Here is a 13,526-nt window from a genome sequence, read left to right as displayed (position 1 = left end):
TGCTCCGCAACGGGAGAGGCCGCAGCGGAGGGAGGCCCGCATACCACAAAAAAAAAAAAAAAAAAAAAAAAAAAAAAAAAGTGGGGGGGCTGAGGCTGGCCTGCAGGGCTTTGGTGCAGGGAACCGCAGTGTTTACAGCAAGTATGTAGGGGAGTCTTCTGTCACCCTAAACCTCAGTGGGAACCCCCAGGGGCCGCTGGGGCCAAAAGGACTTAACCCAAAGGGTCCAGGGCCCCTGGGCCTGCCTCACTGGGGTTGGGCACCCACCAGGCCCTGAGGCCAAGGTAGGTGGTCTGATAACACAGTGAAGGCCCCCCACTCCCCATTCCTTCCCAGCACTCTTTCTGAGTGTGTGTGTATATGGAGCCGGGGAGGACACCTGTGTCAAACCCTGGGACTCAGGACTTGACCCTGCCCTCAAAGAGATCCATTTCGGTAGAAGTCTTCCCAACAGAGGGGGCATTTGACTTGGGCCCCGAAGACTGCATAGGAGTTCGTCGGGTACAGAGGGATGGAGAGGCCCCCCCAGGTAGAGAGCCCAGTGTCTGCGGTGGGGAGACCTGACAGGGCTGGGGCAGCTACCCAGCCAGACCGTCAGGCCTGGGGACTGCCAGGCCCACTCCTGCTCCCGCCTCCTTCCTGGAGAGCCTTTTACTGGCTCGATAAAAAATTTTTGTGAACAAATACTCTCCTATTGTATGGTAGGAAGGGAGGCGGGCCCTAAATCAGGATGGGAATCGACAGGGCCCTGACGCGCGTCTCTCCTGTTTATTGGGACTGAAATGTTTACTCGGCGATAAGGAGCCAGCCTTCTGGTGGAGATTTGTGCACTCTTTTTCAATTACCCCTCGTCTTTCTCTGCCACTTTCACACTAAAGGGATAATAAATGTATCGGAGCGTTTCAATTATTCATCTAAATCATGACTGCGCCTGCCACGGCCAAGCTTTAGTGACAGATTAATTCAGGGCCGCCTTCCTCTGCTTGCAGCGGCCATCTCTGCTCCCGCCTGTCCAGAGCCCCGGGGGCCAGCCCAAGGGGTGGGCGGCTGGGGTCAGGCAGGTCCCTGGCAGGGGCAGGGCAGGATGGAGCCCCATCCACACACAGCCCCCGCCAAGGACCCTCCCTTCCGGAGGTCAGCGGGCCCACCCAAACCTGCAGGCCTGTGAGGGCGCAGCCACCCTGCCCTCCTGCTTATCGGCTCTGCACGCCCTCCTCCCTATGCCACACTCCAAGTCCATTTGTGTGTCCCTTACACCGCAGGGTCCCAGGCATCTCACACCAGGGAGAAGCCAGAAGTGGCTCGGCTCCCGGCATAGCCCTGTCCTGGCACAGGGCCTTTGCACATGCTGCTCCTGTGCCCGCCCACCACACCTCCCCACCTAGTTATCTCCATGTCAGGGCAGCCCCTCCCACCAGCAGCCCCCCAACACCCACACACACACGCCCACACACTGCTCTGTTTACTGAGGGGCCTGCCACGTTCCTGGCACTGTCCTCAGTGCGGGAACACAGCAGGCACTGGGACACAGCAGACACTGCCCCTCTTGGGCCAGTATTCTGTCACCCTAGAAAATCAGACTCTTGTTTGTGTGATTAAGTACCAACTGCTCCCCATCACACTCCCCCACTAAGGGGCACGCACAGGGCATCTGTCTGTCCACCTCCTGGAAAACAGTAGGTGCTCAGTGGGGACCTGTTGGTGGCCCGGCCATGCCCAGGGGCGCCTCTCCCCAGCCCAGGTATCTGTGTGCGTTCCTCCCCCACCCACCATGCAGGCACACGGCTCGGGCAGAACCTGCCACCCGGGGCCCAGCCTCTCCTCTCTCCACACAGGGACCCATGAGTCCCGGGGGCGGGGGGCACCCTCTTTCCCCTCTCTGTCTCTGTCTGAGTCTCCCTCGCCCCCACTCGGTCTGTCTCTTGCCGTCTCACTCTCGCTCCATCTCTCTGTCTCCTCCACGCGGCTCCTCCGGCACGTGCACCCTCTCCACCTCTCGCTCTCAGGATTCAGGCCTCGACTTCTGCCCAGCTCACTTCTGCCCAGCTCACTTGCCATCCCGCGCGCACCTCCACCTGGCACTCTCTCCATCGCCCAGCGCCGCTGATCTGTGATTGCTTCCCGGCTCTGCCCCGATTAGCTGGGGCCTGGCACAGCAGGCTGACGGGGGCCCCCGTGGCCCTCTCCAGGCCAGGCTGTGTGGGCCTGACCAGCCAATCCTGAGCACGGCTCCGTGCCAGGCTGCGGCGGGTGGGTGCCTGGGGCGGGTGTGGCCAGAAGTTGTCTGGGGCAGGGGGCCGTGCTGCGGCAGAGAGGGGAAGGGCATTCCTGGACGAGGGCACAGCAAAGGGCCCCAGAGGCCGTCTCAGACCACGCTCCTGCCCCGCTGGCCCCTTCCCACTGCGATGGTTCCTGCGGATGCAGCCCTCCCCTCCCACCTCTCCCCCTGTTGCCCTGCTGAGCCCTCTGCCTGGACCCCTCCTCCCCTGACCTCCCCAAAGCCTTTCTTCTCATCACTCAGGGCTCTGCTCAGATGCCACCTCCTCAGAGGCACCCCAACCCTGAACCGCACCCATGCCTGCCCAGCTCCCTTCCCTCTCCTCTGGCCCTGGAGTCTGTTTCCTTCTGCTGTTTCACCGCGGTGATATGAGAGCCTATGAGAGCCGCACTTCGCCTCCCTCGCCCAGGGCCTGGCGCCTGGCGGGTCCACCTCCCCGCTGCCCAATGCCTGTGTCGAGGATGGTGGGGGAGGCACGCAGAGGCCGGATGTCATCTCAGGCGGAGGCCGGAGGGAGCCCCAGCCTTGCTCAGCATTGATGATTTTATTTCATGGACTTGTGGGAGCCATGGAGGTTTCATGAGCAGGGGAGTGACACGGTCCCCCAAGTAAAGGCCCCAGTTGAGGAGGAGGAGGGGGTGCTAACAGCTGCCAGATGTATGGAGTGCTCCCTGCATGGATGCCAGGGCCTTGCTGAGCTCTCCCTGCAGAATCTCACCCCCGTCACAGCACTGTGGGACACACGTGCCGTTAGCATCTCCATTTTGCAGATGAGGAAACTGAGGCACCAAGTCCCTTGAGCTGAACCGCTCTCCCCACCCCCACCCCTCAGCCAGCCCTCCCGGGGTGGGAGAGAGAAGGGCAGGGACTCCAGCTTCAGCCTCTGGGGCCCGTGCCCCGCCCCCAGCGGGCAAGATGCCTCCAAGCCCCTGCCTGCAGCTGCCAGGGGGATTTTTAATAACGGGAGTGATTTTTGCATGATGAATGAGGCGCTGCCGTTGTGTACATAATGAAGCCCTAATGTTTCCAAATCCCCATTTAAGGAGCTGATCTCACCCCATAATGAATTTCAGATCACATCGCGGAGCTGTCGTTCATCCATCTTCTCCCTGGGGCACCCACCCGCCGTGGCCCCTTGAGGGTGGGTCCTGGCGAGGGTGGGCTCTGCATCCTGCCCCCCACAGTGGGCTGAGCCGAAGGCTAGCACAGAGCGGGGGCTGGCACGGGTTTGCTGACTGAATGAGTGACCAGGAGGGTGTAGGCAGAGGCCGAGGCAGTTCTGGCAATGGGGTATCATGTGGGGCTGAGGATCCCAAGTCTCGGCCTGGGCCTGGGAGGAAAATGGAGGCCAGAGATGAAGAGGGTAGGAAGGGCCAGAGAGAAGGGGGTCCGAGGCCCTGGGCTGGATCACTTGGCCAGGCTTTATGGCTGGGCCTGCCCCTTGCAGGTTAGGGGCCTGGGGGTGCAGCGGCTCAGGCTTCTGCCCCCTTTCAGCCCCGGCATTCGGCGTTTGTGCAGTTGGCTGGGATGGGCAGCAGCTGCAGGCTGCACCAACGTGGTTGGAGCGGGAGGGCTCTCAGGCCGGGTGCCCAGCCCCTGGGGCCTGCGGGGTGAGACGTCTAAGTGGGAGGTGGTCCCGAGAGCCCAGACCCAGGTGCCTTCCTGGCTCGAGAGGTGCACCCCTCGCCTGGCCCCGTGCGCCTCAAGCTCACCCCTCTGCCTCCCCGGCCCTCTCTCTGCCAGGGCTTTCTGGGTGACATTTCCCCCTGGCAGTGTGTCCCATCCCTTGGGCAAAGGGGACCCCAAGAGCATGAGGGACAGAGGAGGAGTCTTCTGCCTACGGAGTCCGTGGCTGTGCCTCGGTCTCCCCATCTGTAAAATGGGGCAACATGTGATAACGTGCAGGGCCCTTTGGTACCATCTCGCACTGAGCGCTCACACCAAATGCAGAGGGAGGTGCTGTTACTTACTGAGCTTGTACGGATGGAACTGAGGCGCAGGGAGGTGAAGTGACCTGGTGGAGGGGTGGGAGAGCTGGGGGGAGGGGGCCTTGGGTCTCTCGAGGCCAGGTCTGCTCTGCTACCAGGAGCCGTGGCCCACACAGCCCCAGCGAGCTCCTTTCAGAGGCTCTGAGACTTGGCACCCTGGGAGGGCACTGCCCAGGCCCATCCTCTCCTTCCGCTGCCCTGGGGACCCACAGGAGCCCACAGGGCAGGGCTGGGGGCTGCCCAGGCAAGGCCTCACAACCCCCACGTGGCTGAGAGTGGCTTTGCCTCCATGAGCTTTTGTCCCTGCTCCTGTGAGATGGAGGCTGGGGAAGCGACTCTGAGCCTCTGCTCTCCTGTAACGGTGAGATCTTGGACGAGTTGCTTAATCATTTTGGCCTTTAGTCTCCCACTGCCCCCCCCCCGGCCAGGCCACCTCTCAGCAAACCTCAGTCCTCCCCACAAACTTTCTGAGGCCAGTTCTGAGGCTCAGAGAGGTTAAGTGACTGGCCCAAAGCTACTAGCAAGCTTGTGGGCAGGATTTCTGGAATGAGAAATCCCAGAAGGGGGCGAGCAGGGGGGCCAGACCCACAGGACAGTGGAGGGGAATGGGGGGCGGGGAGATGCAGGGGTAGGCCCAGGGCCAGCCGGGGTCTCCTGCCCTCTGTCAGGGGCACAGCTGCCCTCCTCTCCCCCAGGCCACAGGCCTCCTCGTGTTCCTGTAAATAATTAATTAGCCCCTGCTTGCTTGTTTGTTTAGCATGAGGAATGCTCCCCCACTGAGATGCATTTATTGCTGAATAAATTTAAATAGCTAATCTTCCCTTCATGAATATTACAGCACTCTAAATAGCGGCCAAAATATCCTAAGCGCCTTGGCAAATGGCCCCCACGGGAGCCTGTTCTGCTTCACCTCCACTGGCTCTGAGGAGGGCCCAGCTCCAGGCCCTGCCCTCTCCCAGCGCCCTCCCGGCCCTGGACTTGCGAGGCAGGGGCTGAGTCTGAGCTGACCCTCCTGAAGGCTCAGTGCCGGGCTGTGGAGGCCATACCGACGGCAGGAGGCTAGGGTGGGCTTCCAAGCAGGGGTGGCTGGCTTCCCTGGGGGACGTGCCTGGACCAGGGTGGAGAGTCAGGGCTGGAACAGAGAGAGGGCAGACAGGGGCCCCAGACAGAAGAGATCAGGGAGGCAGGAGGACAGGGAGAGCAGGTCTCCAAGGCAGCCTTGCTGGATCGGATGGAGACAGTTAGTGGTCAGCCTGTGGGTGCAGCTGAACAGTCGTGCAAGAAGAGTGGTCCCAGACTGCTCAGCAGCCAAAGGTCCCCAAAGCAGCCCCTCTGTCAGGAGGGGGATATGTAGAAGTGGGGAGGGGACAGGAGCCAGGCTGCAGGGGCCAGCAGTGAGGAGACAGCAGCCGTAGACAAAACGTCTTCCCAAAGTGTTTGGGTGAGGGGGGCAAACAGTAGACAGCCGGCCAGGGTGGGAGGGAGGCTCAGGAGGGAACGGAGAGACAGGTCCTTTCATGGTCCTAGAGGAAGTAGAGCAGTCCAGCTGTGTCACCTTGGGCAAGTCTCTCACCCTCTCTGTGCCCCAATTTCTTCTTCTCTAAAGCAGGAAAAATAACAGCACAGCCAGGCTGTGAGGCCCAAATAAGACGGTGGATGTACATGGCTCAGCGCCTTGCTCACCAAGAAACTGTTGAGGGACTTCCCTGGTGGCGCAGTGGTTAGGAATCCGCCTGCCAGTGCAGGGGAAACGGGTTCCAGGCCTGGTCCGGGAAGATCCCACATGCCACGGAGCAACTAAGCCCGTGCGCCACAACTACTGAGCCTGCGCTCTAGAGCCCACGAGCCACAACTGCTGAGCCCGAGGGCCACAACTACTGAAGCCCGCGGGCCTAGAGCCCATGCTCCGCAACAAGAGAAGCCACCGCAATGAGAAGCCCGTGAACCGCAACCAAGAGTAGCCCCCACTCGCCGCAACTAGAGAAAAGCCCGCGTGCAGCAACAAAGACCCAAGGCAGACAAAAATAAAAATAAATAAATTTTTTAAAAATTTATTAAAAAAAAAAAAAGAAGAAGCTGTTGAGGCTGAAATTAAGGAGCCAGACCTAGGACCTTAAATGTGGAGGAGCGACGAGGAGGCTGAGGAGGGAGGCAGAGTGGCCTTAGGGCCATCTGCCAGGAGAGGAAGTGTTCAGCCTTGACCTTAGTGGAGGGACATCTGAGGAAGGCCCTACCACCCATGTGGGCTCAGTCTCCCCAGGAGAGACCCCAGGTTTTCTGGTGACTCAGAGTGAGGTGGGGGTCAAGTTGGAGCTTTGAGGGTTTTTTGTTTTTAATTTTTTTGGTGTATCCTTGCTTTAGAGGGTTTTTGGATGTGGCTGACCAGGTAGGGAACCGAGGGTCAATTGGTATGAACTGGGCACCCCCTAACCAGGCAGGCCCAAGGGCCAGCTGCCCCAGGGTCAAGTGGGGAGTGGGGAGGAAGGACATTGTCTTTGGATGGGACCCCAGGAAGCCTCCTCCTTCCGGTCTCCAGGGCTCAGCTTAGCCCAAGGAAGAGCTGGGACCGGGCCTGGGGGTCAGAGCCAGGGGAGGTGCAGGTCATGGTGGGAGACATGGGGAGGGGCAGCCCTTTGGGCTGGGGGCCTCCTCTGGCACTCAGGGATGGGAGAGCCACAGGCTGCTGTGTGGACAGGGAGTGGGGGCAGGAGGGGGCCTGGCTGCTGAAACCCTGAGTGCCAGGGCCAGTCTGGGCACTGGCTTCTTGGGGGAAGGGTGAGCAGGGGTGGAACCCCGGGCCTGTCCCTCAGCTCTGCTTTGGGAGAACTGCTCCCTGGGCACCTGCACGTGGCCCCGGCCCTGTTCTGCATGCTGCTCGAGGGACTCCAGCACGAGGGCTCTGCCAGTGCCAATTCCTCCCTCCTCCTCCCCACTCATGCCCCCGGGTCAGCCCCAAAGGCTTGGCGGCAGGCCTGTCCGCTTCTGCAAGAAATAATAAGTCCCTCAAACACAGATCTCGCTGAGCGCCACTTCCACACGGCCCCCACAGTGGGCCAAGGTCGCCTGCAGGGTGGATAGCACGGGGAGATGGCAGGCAACCAGGTGCCAAGTGGACGAGACCACTGGGGCAGGGCTGGGAGTTCCCCAGGTGAGCCAGCAGCTCTGGCAGGTCCCTGTGCTAACCCCGTACGCCCTGGACGCTACCTCCCGCCCCGCTCCCTGGTATACACGTTGGGCACCCGCCCATACAGTCTCACTGACCTAGTAATAGCCAACACTGGCGTCGCCTTCGCTCATGCCTTAAGCACGTTACAGGAATTAACTTAAGCCTTCCAATACTCCTATGAGGTGGGTACTACTAGTATCCCCTTTTACAGATGGGGCAATTGAGGTCCAGAGAGGTTTAGTGCCCTGGGTCACACAAATGTGACGGGCAGAGCTGGCATCTGAACCCAGGCTGCGCAGCTCCACAGCCCCTGCTGTGGCACACCGTGCTGGGTGGGTCGCCTGGCACCCCCACCCAGGACAGACACACTGCACGTGGACGCTGTACACCCACTGTGCCACACCTTGGACACACAGCCCAGGGCCCCACACTCTCCACCCCCTCCCACTGGGTGCTGCCATCCTCATCCCTGCCCGAGAGGAGGAGGCGGGGGACCCAGTCCCAGATTCCCTCCCCGGGTTCCCCCAACTCCTCTACCCCAACCGCCCACCCCCACTCCTGGGACGCTCTGGGAAATCGCCTGGTGCCATCCCTGAGTGAAGTCGCAAAATTAGGTTTAATTGGGCTCACAGGGCATAAAAGAAAACAGAAGAAAAGGGGGTGGTCCAGCTGGTGTCCCTGGTCCTGTGCCAAGATGTTGAGGGTGGGGCTGTGATGAAGGAGCTAGGGCCTCGGTTTGCGCATCTGTAAAACGAGGAAATGATAGTCCTTTCCTGCTGCAGAGCATTGAGCTCCGTGTCCAAGAAGCCCTTGGCACAGGCCTAGGGTGCAATCGGAGCTGGGGACCTGCCAGAGGTGGGTCATGTTCTCCTGGCCAGGATGTTAACGCCTCCCCTGAGGCCGGAGGTAGGGGGCGGGGCGGGGGCGGGGCGGTCACTGTGCCTAATTTTCAGATGAGGCAGTGGACGATCTGGGAGCGGGGAAAGGGCTTACCAAGGTGCGGCAGCCAATGAGGGACAAGGCCGAACCCCGCCTGTCCCTCGGCGCCGCGGGAGGGAGCGAGGTCGGACAGGAGAAGAGTCTCTAACGCCCGCGCCCAAGTTGTTTATCTGGGTCGGGGTCCCCAAGGGCGCTAGCGAAGCCCCCGAGCCGCCCTCGGATAAACAAGCCCAGGCCCGGCCCCAATTAAGCCGGATGCACTAACGAGGCGGCTCGTTAACGAGCTGGGGTGCACTCCCGGAGACACCTGCGCGGCCCGGATCACCTTCCCCGCGTGGCGCAGGGAAGGAGCTGGAAGACCTAGCTCAAGGCCGGGATCGGATCTGCCTCTTGTAACTAGGTGGCCTCAGTTTCCGCGTCTGTAAAGTGGGTCTTAAGAGTTTGTAAAGTAGGTCCGAAGGGCCTCGCCTTGGGAGGTCGACCTTGGGACTCTGGGCTCCTGGCGCGGAGGCGGCGACTGGTAGCGGGGCCCGCGGCGCGTCCGGGCCGGAGCCGGGAGGGCGGACTTACCCCTAGCCCGGCTCGGGCTGCGGTTCCTGCCGTCCCGGACCCTGCCTCCCCGAGCCACCTCGGCCCGGAGAGACCCCCCCAACCCCTCCCGCGCCCCTGCCGAGAGCCCAGGAAAGAGCAGGGGGGGCCGGGCGCGCCCCCTGCCGGCCGGTCTGCGCCGGCTCCCGCCGGGGCCCACTTTAGCCCCTGTCTCCGCCTCGATTTCCCTAGACGTGAAACAAGTGTGGGACCAGGGGTGGGGGCAGGGGGTGGAGGGGTGAGGGAGCGTCTGGAGGCCGCGGGAGAAAGGCGAGGTGCCTGTGAGTCCCAGCACAGCCAGGGTATCGGGAGTGTTCGGTCTGTGGGCCTCGGCCTTCTCCGTAAAACGGGCTCAGGCGTGCGGCGGGGAACCCCAAGGCTCACTGCCCCGTCCCCTGCAGTGGACGGCTGCATCCACCGGGCCGCCGGACCCCTCCTCACCGACGAGTGCAGGACCCTTCAGAGCTGCGAGACCGGCAAGGCCAAGATCACCTGCGGCTACCGGCTGCCGGCCAAGTGTGAGTCCCCGACACTCCCACCCCGGTGGGGCGCAGACAGGGCGCCTGTGTGAGTGCTGTAACTGGGGATTAGGGGTGCACCCCCCCCCCCCACAGAATTGCTGGAGGCCTCCTCCGGGGCACTTCTGAAGTGCCAGGACCTGGCCCCTCCTCGCCTTCCCCAGGAAGCCGGTGGCGGGAGGGGATGCGTGGAGGCTGGGGAGGGGCCAGGACTTGAAGGGAGGGTAAGAGCTAAGGAGGCAACGCCCCATTGCCTCAGCCGGGTGCCTACAGATGTGGGGAGGGGCCCAGCGTGAGCCTGCCTGTGTCTGTGGAGGCGTGAACTGAGGCTCGAGGGTACACCTGCGTGCCGACCTGGGTGGGGTCCTTCCCCGGGGAGTCTCAGAACTTGGGGAGGAGGGGGCTTGTTTCCTGTCCGCTCCAGGGCCCAGGCCGGCAGGAGGGAAAGCCGAGGACCGCACGGAGCCCCCGGCCGGTCTGATCTCGTCGCCTCCCACAGATGTCATCCACACGGTGGGACCCATCGCCCACGGAGAGCCCAGCGCCAGCCAGGCTGCCGAGCTCCGCAGCTGCTACTTGAGCAGCCTTGACCTGCTGCTGGAGCACGGGCTCCGCTCGGTGGTGAGGGGCGCCAGGCGGCGGGGGCGGGGACGACGTGAAGCCGGGGGCGGGGCACGGCCTGGCGGGAGGCGGGGCGGAGAGTGACGCGGTCCCCAATCCCTTCTCACCCCCCGCCCACCCCAGGCGTTCCCCTGTATCTCCACAGGAGTGTTTGGTGAGTGGGGTCTAGAGGAGGAAGGGCGCGGGTGGGCAGCGGGTGGGCCCAGACGCAGGGAGGGGCCCGGGAGGGCGGGGAAGGGGGAGGAGCCCAGTACGGGGGTGGGTGGGAGCCGAGGCGAAGCGGCGAGGGACGGGTGGGAGCTTGGGACTCACTCCCGCCCCACCGGGTCCGGTCCGCAGGCTACCCCAACGAGGCGGCGGCCGAGGTAGTGCTGACCGCGTTGCGCGAGTGGCTGGAGCAGCACAAGGACAAGGTGAGGCCTGGGCCCAGCCAAGAGGACCAGGCGGGGGTGGGTGGCGGGACGCACCCCGGCCCCCGCTGACCAGCCCCAGCAGCCACGTGCAGACTGCCGGGCACATGGGGTTCAGGCCTTGCCATTGCTCTCTGCGTCCCCTCTCCTTTCCTCGGGGCTGTTTCCTCCCCTGCAACCAGGGCGCAGGGTAGTGCGAGAAGGCAATAGCACACCACACCATGAGCCCCTTCTGCAGCCTGAGCTCTAAACTCAGGTCGAAGTGCGCCCCAAGGGCGAGGCAGGTGAAAACCTGCAGGGGCGGGGCGGTGTTAAGGCCGGGGAGCCGGGGAGCCGGGGTGTGGGTGGTTTCCGCCCAGGCTGAACAGGCCCTGGCGCAGGTGGACCGGCTGATCATATGCGTGTTCCTGGAGAAGGACGAAAACATCTACCGGCAACGCTTCCCCCACTACTTCCCCGTCGGTACGTACCCCGTGGTGCGCGCCCCGGCCAGCCCCTGCCCCGCCCCCATCCACCCCGGGCGGGCTCTCACTGTCCTCTGCCTTCCAGCGTGACGGCAGCCTGCCGCCTACCCTGACCAGGACTGGTAAGCAGGGCCTGGCCCTCCGTGTGGCTGCCCACTAACCTCGTGCCCACTAACACGCCCGCTCACCCCGCGCTCCGCTCACCCCCACGCAGGGAAGCCAGGGAGGCAAGCCTGGGAGGCTGGGGGAGGCCCACGGCCCACATGCTCTGACCTCCTGGCTTTGCCCACAGACTCGTCTGGGCCTACCGGACCGCGCTCCCAGCTCTAAGAAGTCGTGGAAGCCTGCAGCAGGGCCTGACTTGGCCACCTTATTCTTTCCCTCCACCCCCTGCCCCCTCAGCAGCCTCTATTCTAATAAAGACCACTACTGTTGCAGCTCCTACTGTCTCAGCCCTGGCTGGGGCCGGGGCGGGGGGGGGGTGAGGGAAGCAGCCCAGGTGTGGACAGGCGCTTTGGCTTGAAGGTGCTGGCGAGAGCTCTCGGTGAGCCAGGCGGGTGGAGGCGCGGGCCGGACGGCAGAGGCGGGCAGCAGCACTTCACATTTATTGAGGGCCTGCCCCCATGGAGCTCACAGCCTGGGGGCCGAGACCCCACATGTGCCGGGGGGAAGAGAAGAGGTGAAGGCAAAAAGGAAGGCGATGCAGACACCGCGGCCCAAGCAGTGGGGGTGCAAAGCAGGCACAGGCGGACTTGAAGGGAGGGTAAGAGCTAAGGAGGCAACGCCCCATTGCCTCAGCCGGGTGCCTACAGATGTGGGGAGGGGCCCAGCGTGAGCCTGCCTGTGTCTGTGGAGGCGTGAACTGAGGCTCGAGGGTACACCTGCGTGCCGACCTGGGTGGGGTCCTTCCCCGGGGAGTCTCAGAACTTGGGGAGGAGGGGGCTTGTTTCCTGTCCGCTCCAGGGCCCAGGCCGGCAGGAGGGAAAGCCGAGGACCGCACGGAGCCCCCGGCCGGTCTGATCTCGTCGCCTCCCACAGATGTCATCCACACGGTGGGACCCATCGCCCACGGAGAGCCCAGCGCCAGCCAGGCTGCCGAGCTCCGCAGCTGCTACTTGAGCAGCCTTGACCTGCTGCTGGAGCACGGGCTCCGCTCGGTGGTGAGGGGCGCCAGGCGGCGGGGGCGGGGACGACGTGAAGCCGGGGGCGGGGCACGGCCTGGCGGGAGGCGGGGCGGAGAGTGACGCGGTCCCCAATCCCTTCTCACCCCCCGCCCACCCCAGGCGTTCCCCTGTATCTCCACAGGAGTGTTTGGTGAGTGGGGTCTAGAGGAGGAAGGGCGCGGGTGGGCAGCGGGTGGGCCCAGACGCAGGGAGGGGCCCGGGAGGGCGGGGAAGGGGGAGGAGCCCAGTACGGGGGTGGGTGGGAGCCGAGGCGAAGCGGCGAGGGACGGGTGGGAGCTTGGGACTCACTCCCGCCCCACCGGGTCCGGTCCGCAGGCTACCCCAACGAGGCGGCGGCCGAGGTAGTGCTGACCGCGTTGCGCGAGTGGCTGGAGCAGCACAAGGACAAGGTGAGGCCTGGGCCCAGCCAAGAGGACCAGGCGGGGGTGGGTGGCGGGACGCACCCCGGCCCCCGCTGACCAGCCCCAGCAGCCACGTGCAGACTGCCGGGCACATGGGGTTCAGGCCTTGCCATTGCTCTCTGCGTCCCCTCTCCTTTCCTCGGGGCTGTTTCCTCCCCTGCAACCAGGGCGCAGGGTAGTGCGAGAAGGCAATAGCACACCACACCATGAGCCCCTTCTGCAGCCTGAGCTCTAAACTCAGGTCGAAGTGCGCCCCAAGGGCGAGGCAGGTGAAAACCTGCAGGGGCGGGGCGGTGTTAAGGCCGGGGAGCCGGGGAGCCGGGGTGTGGGTGGTTTCCGCCCAGGCTGAACAGGCCCTGGCGCAGGTGGACCGGCTGATCATATGCGTGTTCCTGGAGAAGGACGAAAACATCTACCGGCAACGCTTCCCCCACTACTTCCCCGTCGGTACGTACCCCGTGGTGCGCGCCCCGGCCAGCCCCTGCCCCGCCCCCATCCACCCCGGGCGGGCTCTCACTGTCCTCTGCCTTCCAGCGTGACGGCAGCCTGCCGCCTACCCTGACCAGGACTGGTAAGCAGGGCCTGGCCCTCCGTGTGGCTGCCCACTAACCTCGTGCCCACTAACACGCCCGCTCACCCCGCGCTCCGCTCACCCCCACGCAGGGAAGCCAGGGAGGCAAGCCTGGGAGGCTGGGGGAGGCCCACGGCCCACATGCTCTGACCTCCTGGCTTTGCCCACAGACTCGTCTGGGCCTACCGGACCGCGCTCCCAGCTCTAAGAAGTCGTGGAAGCCTGCAGCAGGGCCTGACTTGGCCACCTTATTCTTTCCCTCCACCCCCTGCCCCCTCAGCAGCCTCTATTCTAATAAAGACCACTACTGTTGCAGCTCCTACTGTCTCAGCCCTGGCTGGGGCCGGGGCGGGGGGTGGTGAGGGAAGCAGCCCAGGTGTGGACAGGCGCTTTGGCTT

The 13,526-nt window shown here is 63.9% G+C and overlaps 2 protein-coding genes across 3 annotated transcripts in view; both read left to right on the top strand.

Moving 5' to 3' along the window:
• LOC102977586 (ADP-ribose glycohydrolase MACROD1) overlaps window positions 1-11,409 on the top strand; it is a 117,194-nt gene extending 105,785 nt beyond the window's left edge. For both annotated transcript variants that reach the window (XM_024133407.3, XM_028477323.2), the window contains 7 exons: window positions 9,361-9,477; window positions 9,977-10,098; window positions 10,222-10,252; window positions 10,438-10,511; window positions 10,889-10,970; window positions 11,058-11,094; window positions 11,265-11,409. In XM_024133407.3, coding sequence (XP_023989175.1) covers window positions 9,361-9,477; window positions 9,977-10,098; window positions 10,222-10,252; window positions 10,438-10,511; window positions 10,889-10,970; window positions 11,058-11,062 — 431 coding nt within the window. In that variant the 3' untranslated portion in view covers window positions 11,063-11,094; window positions 11,265-11,409. The remainder of the gene's footprint in view (window positions 1-9,360; window positions 9,478-9,976; window positions 10,099-10,221; window positions 10,253-10,437; window positions 10,512-10,888; window positions 10,971-11,057; window positions 11,095-11,264) is intronic.
• Window positions 11,410-11,628: 219 nt separating this feature from the next.
• LOC102995697 (ADP-ribose glycohydrolase MACROD1-like) lies at window positions 11,629-13,443 on the top strand. Its single transcript, XM_055091382.1, has 8 exons — window positions 11,629-11,651; window positions 11,828-11,847; window positions 12,011-12,132; window positions 12,256-12,286; window positions 12,472-12,545; window positions 12,923-13,004; window positions 13,092-13,128; window positions 13,299-13,443. Exons 1-7 carry the CDS (start codon window positions 11,629-11,631, stop codon window positions 13,094-13,096), a joined length of 357 nt encoding a protein of 118 aa, XP_054947357.1. The 3' UTR covers window positions 13,097-13,128; window positions 13,299-13,443.
• Window positions 13,444-13,526: the final 83 nt, after the last annotated feature.

This window comes from Physeter macrocephalus, chromosome 16 (genome assembly GCF_002837175.3).
Source record: "Physeter macrocephalus isolate SW-GA chromosome 16, ASM283717v5, whole genome shotgun sequence".
Lineage (NCBI taxonomy): Eukaryota > Metazoa > Chordata > Mammalia > Artiodactyla > Physeteridae > Physeter > Physeter macrocephalus.
The sequence above is the reverse complement of the archived record's forward strand: the minus strand, read 5'-3'. Positions and strand labels throughout refer to the sequence as shown.